Consider the following 16,226-nt stretch of genomic DNA (forward strand, 5'->3'; position numbering starts at 1 on the left):
TACAAAAGCATTTGGTTTCAGTTAAGTAGCTTTTGGTGATTTATCTGAAAAAGATGTATCAAATGTTCTTATTTAAAGGAAAGTATAAACACGGCTTTCTTAAGTAAGTTTCTTGTTTGCCGAGGCTCCTTATCCTTAGCATCTGTCACCCATTGTACCATTCAGCCCTGTTGCACCAGGTACTCTGGCCTCAGAAAGTCTGAGCTGGGATGAGTTCACACTTCTTTACACCTTGCTTAGGGTGCGAGTCTTAATGGTTAGTCAGTCCTGATCAGACACAGTATCAGGCAGAGCTCATCGGTCCCTGGAGATGAGGTGGGTACCTCCATCTCTGCTACTGGTCCATGAGGCATAAGCAGTGTCAAATAAAGGCTGCTTGTGAAACGCATCTTGGGCAAAGAGCATTCAGTTGAATATTCAATAGCTAAACGTGGTATTTTATGATTGTGATATGTATCATTTTAATCCTTTTCTTTATACGCTGTGTATATGTGTAAAGGAAAATAAACCAGTGGGCACAAGCATTTTGCAGCTGGTAGTGACAGACAAAGACTCTTTTCACAATGGCCCCCCTTTTACCTTCACCATCCTCACTGGCAATGAAGAGGAGGAGTTTACGCTGGACCCTCACGGCGTCTTGAGATCTGCAGTCATCTTCAAGCACATGGTCGCGACCGAATATGTGCTTTGTGTGCAGGTACGGCTTGATTTTTGCATCTGCACAGAAACAAAAACCCTCATAGTGGTAGGTCATCTGTACATTGCCTGTATAGGTTGGTTTTAATTGACTGTATTCTATGAGTAAATACCATGCATTCACAAATGCACAATATGGTATATTTCCTTTGATGTCTTTAAACCTAATTTCATATAAATATAAATAGGTAGCCAGCCACCTTTCAAATTTCCTCCGCATGAAATGGATTTTCTGAGCAGCAGCCGTTATGATTTAAGATTTTCATCTTTTTTTTGCTGTAGCTAAGCGAGGAAAATAAGCAAAAATGCATTATATACATATAAATACACCACAGAACGAGTGACAGCAAAATATTGTTCTAGGAAGGAAAATCACTTCTGCTTTTAAGTCATAAATTTAATCATAAATTTTTGGAAGCCTACCAAGAATTCATGAAATCACATTTCCAAGGTCAACTTAGCTTTTAAAGAATGTGAAAATAAGACATGCAATAGAAGTCCAGCTCAAGCTTAGCTTTAGGGTCATTGTTGAGGAACTTTGTAACCAGGGTAATTTTGATTACAAAAAACTATAAATCCAACAGTAATTTGTCCACATTTCTGAGGCCTGCCAGAGAAAACGTAGTAGGGTTCAGTAAGTATGCAAGTCTAGGGAATGAACTACACCTTTTCATCAAAATGGGACATGCTCCTGTAAGCTAAGTCTGAAATGCAGGCTTCCTTCACTTGCTTTGCTGGAGTTGATTTCTCTAAATACAGCCTGTCTGCTCCTTTACAAACACATTTAATATTGTTCGTAGCAGTAACATCCTCAGTTAGTTACAATTCAAAAAATACAAGCTCTGATGCTAATTTTCAGTTCAGATCAAAGGAAAGTTTTACAAGTTTGCCATTTAATATTCCTGAAACCTGATTTTTGAGCCTTGTGCAAGCATAAACAAACCATCACCTTTCATTTTTACCATGACTTCATCCTAAAATACCCTGCTTTCAGGGCAATTTGCTAGCCAAAGTTCCAGTATAGCCAAAATTTGGCAGAAGAATTAAATTTAAGCAGTATCCTCTAGCTATATAGATCCAAGTATGTCATATAAATTAAATATTACAGACCACAATGTCTGAGATGGACCGATACGTTCAGAAAACCATGCTTTTGGATTGTGGAGGCCTAATTCCTCCCAGAATTATTTTCTTTAGGGATTTCTGCAGTGAAAACATATTTTATAGTATTCTGTTGTGTACAGACCATAGAAATGTTTCTTTCCATTCGTACGTGCCAAAGTGCTGCTTTCTCCTTTCCACCATCAGGTTCCCTGTCTGTGTTAGGTTTATTAAAAAGTAAAGTTAAAATTGAAAGTGGAATGGGATGTAATCTCTGTGCATGTACGTGTGTGTGTGCGCACATATACATACAATCTTTTTTTAAATATTCCACCCAGCCCTTTTATGAGTGAGGATGAATGATTTTTAGAGTGTCTTAGTGTTACTAATTCTTTCCTAGTAGTGTCCATATTACTGTTGCCATCCTGCCTTTTTTTTTGTTCAGCTTGTAAATTTTCCTCCCCATCTCCGAATACAAAGATCTTTGAATGTGTGCTGCATGTCTGCCCAGTGGTCATTTAGTCTTCTATTCTTCTTTGGAGCAAATAAATACATGGAGTAGTGTATCTTAATAGTGACTTCAATGAAACATTTTTCTTAGCACAGGAAAGGACACTGATTCAAGTTTGCACATCTTTCTGTCACGATGGTCTTGGTTTTTGTGTCATACTTGCTCTTTTACTCTCTGTAATAAAGTCCAAGTGATGCTATCATACATGCTCTGGGTCATACAGTCATGTGTCTAAGTGCAGTGCTGCTCTCATATTTTATTGTTAGTAACAGCACAAGCACTCTATTTCATTTTTGGAGGGTGATAGATTTTTTTGATTTCAAGCATGTTTCTCGATTGCTTGAGGTAAAGTAGTACAGAGCACTGTAGAAAAACTCTGAACACCCTCACATCCACACAAACTGAGCAGGGTCTGAAACACTTTGGAGCACACCAAGCAACGCAGGAATTGATACTGGTATTTCATTGGGCTTCAGTCTCTTTTCCAGGGTAGAAGTGAGCCCAAACTCCATTTGGTGCAGAATATACCACATTCAAACAGCTCTGTTGAGAAGAGGACAAGTGATAGCTGTGGGATCCTGGGAACATTTCAGTTTGAGTAATGAGACATTCTGCTGACACATTTCTCTCTGCAATCCACTTAGATGAGATATCTGTGCTTCCCTAAAGAGTTTGTAAGTTCCGCTGCTAGAAATGGCTGAGACATTTCTTTACATATGTATTTTGTAAATGCATTTGGGAAGTTCTTTTGAGAGGTTTTCAGAATTCCTGATGCTGTGAAAATATATATAGCAAGAAGTTATGATTGTTGGCTGTGTTATATGTGTGGTTTATTCTGTTTTTTTGTTTGTTTTGTTTTTCTAAATTACATTAGGCAAAGGACTCTGGAAAACCTCAGCAGGTTTCCCACACCTACGTGCAGGTGAGGGTTATTGAAGAGAGCATTCACAAACCGACTGCCATTCCACTGGAGATTTTCATTGTCACTATGGAAGATGATTTTCCTGGGGGAGTCATTGGGAAAATTCATGCTACAGATCAAGATGTGTACGATGTCCTCACGTATACACTAAAATCAGAGCAGAAAAGTTTGTTCAAGGTCAACAGTCATGATGGGAAGATCATTGCCCTTGGAGGGCTCGATAATGGCAAGTATGTCCTGAATGTCTCTGTCAGTGATGGCCGGTTCCAGGTACCCATCGATGTTGTTGTCCACGTTGAGCAACTGCTACAAGAAATGCTGCAGAACACAGTCACCATCCGTTTTGAGAACGTTTCCCCGGAAGACTTTGTGGGTCTTCACATGCACGGGTTCAGGCGTACCTTGCGAAACGCAGTGCTCTCCCAAAAACAAGACAGCCTACACATCATCAGTATTCAGCCGGTGGCAGGTAACAATCAGCTTGACATGCTGTTTGCAGTTCAGATGCACAACAGTGGTTTCTATAAGCCTGCCTATTTGATTCAGAAGCTTACCAATGCAAGGAGACACTTGGAGAATGTGATTCGTATTTCTGCTATCTTGGAGAAGAATTGCTCCGGACTGGATTGTCAGGAACAACACTGTGAGCAAAGTCTATCTATTGATTCACATTCCCTGATGACCTATAGCACAGCACGAATTAGTTTTGTGTGCCCCCGCTTTTACAGGAATGTGCGCTGCATGTGCAATGGTGAGTACCGTTCCCTCTTCCCCTCCCGTCTTTACACATTATGTGATAGGATTGGTTTTATTCCCCTGATGCAGATTAGAAGGGGCATTTCAATTCAGTCCGTTAAAGCACGACTGGCTGATGTATTGTGGGAATTGATTTCTCAGGCTCAGGAAGAATTGTTCGTGTTTACTGATGTAAATGGAAGTTGATGAACTTTGGCCTTCTATGACAAAGACCGCTTTCCTGGAGGCTCCATAATCAGAGCCATCAACCAGTGTCCAGGGGAGGGGAAGGAAGGCGAGAGGGAGGGATGTGGTTTCCCACTCCATCGGTGCCACCACTGGAATAAACCTGGAGCATGTTCGTAGCAGAAGAGCCTGGTCTGCAGCGATGCACCAGCCGTCTCCAAGGAAAGGTACCCCTGACCTTCACAGTGGAGGTGGAAGGGCCTTTTCCAGTCCCATTTTTGCAGAGGGGCATGGAAACCAATGAAGTATTTTATTAAGTAACTGCAAGCAAGCAGTGTTCCTGACCTTTAGTGCTACAGTAGGTGGCAGGGTGGGGTGTTGGCTGGGTTTCAGGCTGTTCCACATTTTGGCAGAGGTCTCACATGAGCATATATGACAAACAGACTTGAGAGCCAGTCTTCCTTATGATTCTGCACTTGGAGTATAAAACCTCAGGCAGCTATAATAATAGTTCTGTTTCTTTTGTTTGCCAGGCTATTTGCTCCTCATTCCACTTCATTTAAGAGTGGAGAAAAAAGCTGCTGTAAAATCAATACATCTTAAGTCTCCCTCATCTTAAGCACACATGCACACACACAGAGAGCAGTACAAGAATTCAGCAGCCATGTCTCTCAGTAACCAGCCTTTGTTTCTGCAGCAGTCAGCAGGACTTCATATCTTACCGTTGACTTCAGTAGGGATGAAAATAGGCATAAATTGCATAAAGCTTAACTAGAAATCATTGTCTCCCGCAGCACGTGAATAACAATGCCATAGAAGTTCAGTTCTGTAAAAATACCAGAATTTTGTACCTGAGGTATTCTCATGTACATTCAAAAGCAGACTATCTGGTCAATTTTTAAATAATAGCATTGTAAGTTTCAAATAGATGTGTCTATTATAACAGTAGTCAGTGGTTTTTTACACATGAAAAGCTCTGAAATAAAGGATTTTCACAGGTTTAGAAGGGACAATGCTGCAATATCCTGCAAATGGGTCCAGGAGCCAGTGCAAAACACTTCTACATTCTCTAAGTGGTAGCTTTGTCTCATTTTCGTACCAAGAAATCACAATCCTCATCTCCATGGGGATAGTGATAGCCCTCACTGTCAGAAATTGGTTTCCTGGCAGCCAAAATTTTCACTGTTTATAATTTCATTTCACTACTTATTAAAGTTAATAATGATGTGTTATTCCCTTCAGATACTAATGGTAAGTGGATCTGCCTCATAATCCTTTAGCCTAACTCCAAAAAAAGGACTTTGCAATGCAGTACAGTTCCAATCCAGCAGCTCTCTCTCTTTTCTTCCTTGCACAGCAGGTTTGCAGTGGAAGCACAAAAATTCAGCTGGGACAGCAATTTCCAAATTTTTCTGTCATGTACCAGTCAATCCTCAAAGTACATGGCAGGCTGCCAGAAAGGCAGCGTGGTTCTGCAGACCGTCTGTGTTCCCTAGCCTCTGGACCATTTATCATGGCCTCGAAGACTGCTGTATGGGAACAGTTGCAACAGGCAGCTTGTCCCGGTCCAGCTGGGTTGCTGGATGGGTTCCCACAGCTCCTGTTTGAGCCACTATGTGCTGATTTCCCATGAGTGATCCACAAGACTTGGGGTGGGGTTGTGCATGTCCAGTCCACCATCCACCCTGTGGACAGAGCTGCTGATTTAAGTGTAGCTAGCAGAGAGGTGAAAGCCTTGGTGCCTATTACTTACACAGAGGTAAGAGATCTTGATGGGAAGTAAAAAAACCCATGCTTTGCCTTTCTCCGCATTTGTCAATGCTTCAGCCTTTTCTTCTGTTTTTGGTTAAAGGAAGCACAAGAAATGTCTTGGTATTTAGGTAGATACACAGATACACACTGTGTTTTATCATATAGAAGGTAACACAGACTTCTGAGGGTATGTTAGGTAGAGAATTATGTACAGTTTTGTGGTTCATGAAGGCTAAAGACTAGGCCCAGTAAAAGAGTTAGAAAAATGCAAATGCTTCTTTGATCAGTAGTTCTTACACATGCATATAAATGTAGCAAGTCAGAAAAAGAGCACCCAAAATACTAGAATAATTTTTTTTTGGCTTGTGTAACAAGACAGCATTAGCAAGCTATTATCAATATAATAAAAATATTATACTTTCTTACTAGGATAGTTTCATGATCCAGTCCAGTAAATATTAATAGCTTGAATTATGACAAAGCCATTAAAATATTGCATATGTTTCCAGAGATCTGATTCAATTATGACCCAGAAAGCTCGAGTTTGAACTAATTCACTCGCTCTTGAAATATGTATCATACTTGGAGTATTTTTCCCCCTGGCAGATGTCACAGATATGCACAATTTATGCATGCCAGCTGTGCATAACTTTACCTAGATTACCTGTGTGGGCAAACGGAGTTATCTAACATGAAAATGCAGGGAGACTGTAAAGCAGGCAGTGGGTGAACTTTGGAGGTTCAGCAGCTCAGCTCTGGAAGGATAAGTTCGAAAGTTCAGGTGCATCAATCTAAGCCTTTAAAATCAATAAAATTGAACTAAAGAGTTTTCCAATAACAGACTGTCGTCTTAGATTTCTGGCTCATCTGCTTGTGTTTGTGTGAAAAATATTGTAACAAACTGGGGTTTGTTTCAGCGTGGCTGTAGGGGCTATGCAATTGCCAGTCTCCCATCACATGACATGAGGTATGCAAACATCTGTCAGTGCTTGTGGGAAATAAAGATAGGAGGACCAGAACAAATATATTCATGTAAAATAGTTCTCATGACATTCTCATTTTTCAGAAGCAAAAATCTATTGCATATTTTTAGTTCTTCAAGATGCGAAGTAATTCTTTTGTGTTGAGATGAAGATGCAGGGAAGAAGCAGGTTTTCTTGGGACTACTTTGCTATAGAGTTGTTCTGCGTTGTAATCCTACAAAAGTGAGGTTATATTAATATGTTTATGGGAGATGGCTGGATTGAAATCATCTTGACGAATGTGGTATATATCTACAGCTGAGCTGGTCACTCCAGGCCCCGTTTGCAGACAGTTGAAAGAATGAGGTATTTTTAATGATGTGATAGATCTCTCCCTAGATGTCTAAAATCAGTCAGATGAATCATGCCCTAAAGTTAGATGAGATGAATTCCATTTCAAATGTTTAATACCGTTCTGGATTAATAGTTCGAAAGAATTTTTCTAATAGACCCAGAATCGTTCAGCAACAGTGCAGACACTCACATCCACGTTATTTAATCAACTGAACAGCAGTTCAGTTGGACCACTTTCTTATGAAACCAGGCAGTTCAGACTTTACGGAGCCACTTCTAGCATTTTCTGAATGTTCTGACAAAAGGAAATCATAGACTGTGGTGATCTGTTATTAATATAGGACCTATCAGGAACCATTCAGAGATGGTTGTGTCCTCAGCTCCTTAGAGCACACACGGCCTCTTAAAAAGTCCTGGATGTTTTGCAGGATGGGGCATTGGGAACCCGATTCCTATGTCTACAACACTACTTTTCCCATTTTCAGGAAGCACACGCATACTAATGAGCCTGGAGTTGTCCTGACAAGGTAGCCAGGAAGATTGAAGAAGGTGTCCTGTCTGTTCTTGGGAACAAAGAACTGTAGATAAATTTGATAGATTTGATTTGGCTGTAGTCCTTTTAACATTGCACTTGTATAAGGAAAGGTGTTTCTCCTTGCGAATATCTCCCTTTTAAGTCCCATGCTGAGAATGCACGGTCTCTTATAAAACATGGGAGAACTGAAGCAAGAAGTGGGGGCATGACTGTAGAATCAGGGCAAGTGGGAATTACTGTCTATCACTAAAGGGATCTTAAAGGAAGCTGTGACCAAAGACTGGATGGAAGAGGCCAAATGTCTCACTTCTAAACTGGGAGAGCATCTGATTCACTGGGACATACTGTGTGACACAAAGTTTTCCAGAGACGCTTGAGCTAACTGAGACCTATGGCCGAATTGTGCAGAAACAAACTTGTGGTATCTCCACTGATATGTATACAGTAATCATTGCTTACAATGCCTTGTCAATGTGCACAAAAAATAAAAACAAATTGCACCTCATGAGTGGGGTCTTCCCTCCCCACTATACTAATTATTAGATTGTTTAACGGTTTGACGTTTGCTTCAGGAGTCACCTTTCAAGCTTTCTTCTGCAAGTGAAGGAAACAGATTCTTTTTTTAATATTCCTACAGGTTCAGGAGAAAGGGCTTACAGAAAAACAGCAAATATCACAAGGCTTAAGTTAAAATTGTTGAAGCATTCAATTTTCAAAATATATTTACATTCCTGGAAGTGATCCTTCTTTGGAGAGATGGGAATTAAGTAAATGTCCCATTTTGCAATGGAAGAGTGTTTTCTTCCTCAGTATGCTAGTATGGAGATTGTAATACTTTTACCTCCTTTGGGGAATTAAATTGAAGATCTATCAAAATCAAGTGGGTCTATTCCACCTTTTTGTGCTACGCACTGCTTGATGCCAGCTTATGTGTCTCTGTGATACCTTGTAGAGAACAGCTTTATATATACTAATGTAAGTAAGGGAATGCTGTGGATTGTCTGGACTTGCCTACAGGGAAAAAAAAATGATAAATTCAAATCTATATTTCTTGAATGACTTATTGGATGGTAATAGACTGCTCTTTGGAGTGGAAATGCAACATTAGAATAATTTTATTTAAACTCAGCCTGTAAATCTTTGATGTGGACAACGTAACCTTGAACAATTTCACAATTTTGCTCCACATAGTTGTGAAATCAGCCTGAAAATGCACGTTAGCTTGGGCAATGCAATAATGCAGATTTATAACTTATGTACTTATAACCATACAGACCGGCATAAAGCATTTATTCTCCCAAGTCTTAGTATTTTAAAAATTTTGTGACAGCTATGAAATCCTGCTGCAGCAGAATGAATAAAAAGTTGATTTGCTTGTAGTTTACTGGAAGTATTCTTGGCCTGCCAGGGTAAAAAGTTCTTTAGTGTGTCGCCACAGTTGCACCAAGTACATTAGATCCTTTCCATATATTTTTTGACTATGGAAGGATGACTCTGAAGTACAAATCAGAGTTTGAATCCAGTAAAAAAAACTGGCAAAGATGGATAACAAAGTAAGCTATTGCTTTATTGCTTCATGTCAAAGATACAGTCATAGGTTAGGAGATGTGAAAATTTGCAGAGCCACATTTGGAAATCTCAGTGCCCCTTTCCGCTGCACACTGACAAGCTGTGGGGCTTTTGTCCAAATGACTTGTCTGTCAGCTACGCAGAGGCTCACTTGAATTATAGCCTCACAAAAGATTTAAATGTGTTCAGAGAAGAGATATACTCTGCGTACAGCAGAATGCTGTGTATTTGTCACATAAGAATGAATTAAAATAGCTGAAAGAACCAAGTAGAAAATACAAGGCAGCCTATAGAATATTCAGCCACCTCTTATGATATCAGAAATAATTGTTACTTGCCACTGAATTCCAAAGAATGGGTTGGTTTTTTTAGAAAAAAAAACCCAACCTATAGAAAACATAGTTTTCTATGTTAAATTCTGCAGACCTTACATTTAAATAGAATATAGTTCTGCAGTGCAGAACCCTACTAAATGACATTTGTTTCTTGGTTCTATAAGACTTAAAGTGTGACTGTATGTTGCAGCTGTTATTCCTGTTAATGTTACCTACTAAAGTGATTAATAAAGATTGCCATGCATCATTTTCTAACCGTGCTACAGGCAGTACTGTAAATCGTTTACTGCATAGACCTCTCAAACTAATGTTTGACAAAGGAGGGGAGGATGTTAAAGATTAAATTGACTGTGCTGTACATCAAGCAAGACATTTACAGTCATTGCCATATTTGTAGTCAGTCCATGTCCACTTTGAAACCTACAGTAGTAATTTTTCTTTTTCCAGAAAATGCTTACAGTGCCAGGTAATTTCAGCTATGCTTGGTTTGTACTAAAGTGTGAGAGCAATAAGATTCTTTCTTTCATTACTTTTGGAGATATACTCTATGACAGGTTGATTTCTTCCTTTATAAATTGTAAAAAAAAAAGTACATATGCTCAAGAAATAAAGTAGTTTTTGAATATGATAAAGATCCTGCAATAAATAAGAAATGCTAGTATTCAGAAAGTGATGGGTAGGAAGGTGCTGAATTTTTATTGTTAAAATCATCATCTGCATGTATTAAGTAAAGGAATTTGATAAGCAAAACAAGAGACACCTGTCCATTGTCCTAGCAACTGGCTTTCACTCTGTTCAAGCTCCGGCTGCAAAAAAACAGAAGCAAGGGCAGGGGTCCCTTTTTCCCTGCACTTAAAGGCTACTTTCATAGCAGCCGCACACAAATGTCCAAAGGTAGAAGCTGACCCTGCAGCTACCAGGTTCCTTACTGCAACCAAGAAGAGGCTAACTGTTGGGAAAGTAGTTTATTCCTGACAATTCCTATATTAAATAACGATAGTTTTATCATGTTTTGCATTATTGCAGACAGAGTTTGCAAATCTTTTATGATTAGGGCAATCAAAACAGATTTATTTAGACACTTTTAGAAGTTATAGAGAAGATTTAGCCAAACCCCACAAAATGCAAGAAGTTCCCCTGACATTGACAGGTTTTAAGTAAGCCCATGACATGCTCAGCTTGATAGATGTTAAGAATTTAGGATGTTTTGAAGAACCTTAATGTAAATGTCTTGCACCAGTATTTTAGGCAAATTTAAAACACAGTCTCTTCAGATTGCTTCACTTACAAAGTTAGTAGTAATTCTGAATTCACCTATTCTTGGGCAAGATTGGATTCCATACTAATAAAATATTTTTAGGGAAGAGTTTACACTAGCGTGCTTAATGTGCTCTTCCCCAAATACAAAAGGACATGGATGTTTTATCCAATTTATAAATTGCAACTGGCTACTTAGAATATTAAGCTGCTTCTTTCTTCAGTAATGTAATGTCAAGAAATACAATCATCTTATTTTTGATTTTCAAAAGCTCTTGACTTTGAGTTCTTAGTGTCCAGAGCAAGTAATCTACTTTCTTTTTTTTTTCTGGACATATGCAGTTCCAGATGCAACAGGACTTGTGCAGTCACAACCAGAAGAAAGGAGGATAGGTTTTGGCAGCATGGGCAAGGTGCACAATGGGAAGTGAGATCTCAGAAATGTCAGGAGGAACATGGGGACAGGGCAAGTTTGCCTATGCTGTATGATCAGGCTGGAAGCGTGTCCTGTACAGCATGAGGATGAAAAGTCCACCTGTCACTCTGTAGCCCAGGAATGGCTTTTTCCTTATTTTGTCTCCTAGGGAACTCTACCTCCTTAAACTTGCTTCTCATGGGTGTGCTGGGGCAAAAGTGCATAGCTTCGGGTCATTCTTTTTCTCATATCTCTAAATTGCTTACACAGGAGGCTTTGTGAGAAAATGAATGGCCTGAGAGTCACAACACCAATTATAAACTAGTTACTGCTCATAATGGTTGTTTTTTATAATATGTTGCCATGGGTTTTAGGGCAGCCTTTGAAGAAGAACCATAACTGGTTTGCTGTGTACTTGTCCAAAGGATGCTCTTCTGGAAGTTTTTGTTGTTGTTGTTATTATTAAGCCATTCTTTGCTTGTACTGAAGTGTGAGATCAATAATTGCCTTTCATTATTCTTGTATTGCTGCAGATCGTGCTTTACGCTGTGTATCCCTGACAGTATTTTAACTTAATGCAGGAGGACTCTGCCCAGGGTCTAACGACCCCTGTCTGGAGAAGCCTTGTCCGGGGGACATGCAGTGTGTGGGCTATGAAGCTAACCGGAGACCGTTCATCTGCCAGTGCCCACCAGGAAAGCTTGGCGAATGTTCAGGTGCATGTCACAGCAGTAAAGGGAAGATATACTTGAACAGCAATGTGCTGCCATTCTCATTTTGTAGGTAGAGGTGCCACTGAAGTCAACAGTAGGTGTACTGCTTAACCCGTCTCGGCGCTGGCACTCGGTGTGTGTGTATATAAGCCCTGTAAAATACTTGTCTTTATAGCTATGGGGCTGTATGAAGCCCGTGATCCAGTTTCCGCTGGGAAATTCCCAATGACTTGGTTGAATCCCAGATCAGTAAAACAGGCTGCTGAGTAAACAGGACTTTTCCTAGAGACTATTATGCCAGATGTTTTCCTGCCATGGGCAAAGCTCTGTAATTAACTCTTCTGCTTACTATTTAGATTGCTGAAATTCCAGTCTTTATTAATGAAAACACTATACCACCCCAAAAGAAAAATTTGAGGACATTTGTTAGTTCTCTGCAGCTGTGTTGTTTCCTGGCATATAAAGAGCCAGGTGGAAAGCCAGTGAAGTGGAGCTTTCTCTTGACTTCAGTGAATCCAGGACTTCATGACAGAGCACATGTGCTGTTTCCCTGATGAAAACACATCAGATACTGAGCTATGTCACTGTGATCTTGGGCAGTGGTTGCAGGGAACTCGTTTCAAGGGTTTGGCTGGCACCTGCCCACCCCTAACTTTATGCCCATAACTCAACTGCCTCATGTACAGGCATGGTTGTTTTGACTCCCTCTATTATCAGTGAGGCAAGGTAGGTGCCTCCAGGGGTGTATAACCTTAAAAATGCTGAATACTTGGGAGAATCTCTCTTTTCTATAATAATGGAGAAATAGAACTCTCCTCCATCCCCTGAAAAATATTTCTTTTAAAAAAATACAATACGTTTCTGTTGCAGGTGCCAGCTTTTTTCCCTGTCAAAGTTGGGTTTTACTTATTTCTTCCTAGACATTCTCATTAGCTCTATAAACTCTTTCATTAATTTGACAGTTGAGGAGTTATTTCACGTGTCATTGAAAGAACATGTGTCTTTTCAAAATTATTATTTCAGGCCACACTTCCCTTAGCTTTGCTGGGAATAGCTACATTAAATACCGGGTTTCTGAAAATAGCAAGAAAGAGGAATTCAAGTTGGCTCTCCGTCTGCGAACCCTGCAAAGCAATGGGATTATAATGTACACAAGAGCGAATCCCTGTATAATTCTGAAGGTAATTAAAATAACTTATCTTTTCCGCAGTTGTTTTTCTTGATTATATGTTTTCTCTTGGCTCTTGATTTGGGGAGTGCTGTTCTCATTTCAGCTGTACAGTGAGAAAATGAATCTGTTTCATGCTAACAGGGAAAAACAACAATTTCAACAATGGCAGCAACCACAACAATCAAAAAAGCAGTTTGTTAGTGGTACTTTACTTGGAAAAGTGCTCCATTGGGTGCTGTTCATTGTGTGTCTGCATGCAGGAGCTAATCTGCATGAGATGCAAGATCTGACCATTTACATGACCATATTGTCAAAACGATGCATGTTGAAATAGCCGCTCTTCCCCTGTGTCTGTGCCTGTGGTTAGAGGATATGCCCTCACTGCTGTCAAGTCAATTCCAGAAACCAACTGCTTAGAACATGTCTCCTACTGAATGTGAAGATTTCTGCACTCTGTGAATTAAGATTATTTGTTGAGAGAGACACAGGGTAGCTGGAGATTGATATCCAATTAGTATTTAATTGATAAGTTCTCGGTGCATTTTTGTTCCTCGTTGGGTTTCTCTGGAATGGCAAATATCTGCTGGATGGAAAGGGAGTGTTAGGCTCATCCAAGAGCCTGCATGGATAGTATTTCTGTTAGAGCCGCTGAGGTACAAAATGGAGACATTAACTTTAGTAACTCAGCCATGTCCTGTAATTCAGCAGTGGGAGAAATGGCACAGAGCCTTTTGTGTCTGTGTTCGTAATCTTTAGAGTTCTTTTGGCTGAAAATGTTAAAATGGCTAGATGGGTTATTAATGGGCAACAAATAATTTTATAGCTGTTAGATTGAAATATTTTATAAACAGAAGTGCTGTCTGTCATTCACTGGGGACTCGGGGTTGTTCAGATTTGTACAAGACAATTAAGCTCTGCTTTGAGACTCACAGAAATGCACAGTTTGAACTTTTCAGTGTACTTTTTTGTTCAAAAAAAAAACCCCAAACAAAACTGCGGGCTTGAAGACCTTTGGAGTCTTCATCATGGTTGCTCTTAGCATATATCAGTAGGGAATGTTTGCAATTCTGTAGTTTTGAGAAATGCTTGGAAAAAAGCAAATGGCCCTGGTGGAAGGTGCCCCTTGAAAACAATAAGAGATGATACAGAGGCAGGCTGAAATAGAGTTAGAATGATGATAGGAGAATTTATTTTGTTAGAGTTTAGTGTATAAAACTATCATGATTAAGGAGTACAGCAGGTCAGACCATAGGCAACTCAGTGGAAATCTCCAGTTGAAGCTGGGAAATTTTGCCGCCAAAAGAGAAAAATTCTTGCTGTTACAAAAAAACATAAGTAAAAGAGCCCCTCATTTCAGTTGCTTGGGTTGAGCTTTTAGTTGAGGGGTGGGAATTATCTGTTTTCAGTCACCGCTTCACACAATCACCTAACCATTTTACTTTGAAAGATACTGGGAGGAAAAAATAATACTTGAAAGAGCAGTGACAAGAGCTGTGGCTACTCTGCTCCTATCTCAGACGCCAACCTCCAGGTCATGCTTGGTTTTGTTTCTTAACTCTAAGAAAGGATTTCCAGCTCTGAACCCATCTCATGCAGCTCTTAGTAGAGAAATTCAGATGCAGCTGCCGCCTCACGTGTCTGATGAGTGGGGCCCAGGCTCATGTATGGGTGCAAAGGATCTCCCATGCATTGAGCAGGGAAGGACACAGGGAGTTGCCTTCCCAGAGCCTCATGCTTGGCTTTTAGGTAGGGCAGGATGGCAGGATTTGCTGTTGCAGTGGGTACATCCTGTTCACAGGTCTGGCCCTTGGCTTCTATAAGCATAGGGTTTAAAGAAAAGTAAAACATTACGTTCAGCATGTTTTTTTAAGAAATGGCATCACTTAGAAGATCAGGAATTGCTAGAGTTTTGTTTGTGAACGTCATTTAGCAGAAGAACATCAGGCTAAGGTCTTACAAAGGTGCTGTTTGGCAGACGAATGGCATGCTGTTCAAGGGATGTAGCCGTAGCAGGTCTCTTCAGGGATGGCAGCTGCCTCATGAACTGCACTTTGGGGATCCTCAGATGTTTTCAAGCAAGTTACACTTAGACTTTCTAAGCATATGTTTTTTCATTTGTAAACCAGAGGTAAGGCTTCTTTTTTTTTTCTTTTTTTTTAATCGGGTACATATGTTGTGAGATAGGGAGGCGCTCAGAAATGAGGCCATTAAGTAGATTAATTAGAGGTCTATAAATGTGAAGTTGTTATCGTTTGAGCATTGCTTTCAATTAAATTAAACATGAGGAGAAGCTTTCCAAATAGAGGATAAAGGATGGGATCCTGTGCTCTTTTCAGCACTCTGGCATCACTCCAGCAAAGCACTTAATCACTTGCTTAACTTCCTGTATTTGAAGGCAATTGGAACTACTCACATACCTTAATTTTAAGCATGTACTTAAGTATCTGCTGGATTAGCACCAGAGGGCCCAGCACCATCATGGAGCTCCAAACAAAGGCAAGGGTGGAAAAAATTTAGACCCACCACATAGTACGAGCCCATGGGAGAACAGGCAGAAAACACCACCGCTGTTGGGACATATAGTGGCATTGATTTTTTTGAAGCGAGTCTCACCCATTGCAGTCTATTTAAAAATTAATGCTGCAATATGGTTTTCAGTGTTTAAATGACCAGCTTAATTTTGGGAGCTCATACATTTGTGATAACTCCAGGGATGGAAATATTTCATAATCATAAGACGGTGTCCTTGGATGAATAATCAATTCATAGAGCAAACTGCTTGTCTGCTGCTTTGCTGAAAGCCTACCAGCTACACTGTAGTGATACAATATAATAAGGGTGTTATTTATTCAGCTGTTTCAAATAAAGCAACTCATCCATCGATTTTGAGAGGTTGGCCATATTTTTTGTTGCGTGCTCTTGCTTTTAAGACAATTGGAGCAAAATGAGATGCAGGTTGATGGCCTTTTTTATTCCTTTGAAAAGATTATGTGTGCCAAAACCAGTATCACC

General features: G+C 39.9%; 1 protein-coding gene across 2 annotated transcripts in view; it reads left to right on the top strand.

The window, feature by feature from the left end:
• FAT3 (FAT atypical cadherin 3) overlaps positions 1–16,226 on the top strand; it is a 330,777-nt gene that overhangs the window by 288,997 nt on the left and 25,554 nt on the right. For both annotated transcript variants that reach the window (XM_086481717.1, XM_086481718.1), the window contains exons 17-20: positions 500–697; positions 3,183–3,981; positions 11,912–12,046; positions 13,067–13,224. In XM_086481717.1, the coding sequence (XP_086337843.1) occupies positions 500–697; positions 3,183–3,981; positions 11,912–12,046; positions 13,067–13,224 (1,290 nt within the window). The remainder of the gene's footprint in view (positions 1–499; positions 698–3,182; positions 3,982–11,911; positions 12,047–13,066; positions 13,225–16,226) is intronic.

Source organism: Leptosomus discolor, chromosome 1, assembly GCF_034619465.1.
Source record: "Leptosomus discolor isolate bLepDis1 chromosome 1, bLepDis1.hap2, whole genome shotgun sequence".
In the NCBI taxonomy this organism is placed as follows: domain Eukaryota; kingdom Metazoa; phylum Chordata; class Aves; order Leptosomiformes; family Leptosomidae; genus Leptosomus; species Leptosomus discolor.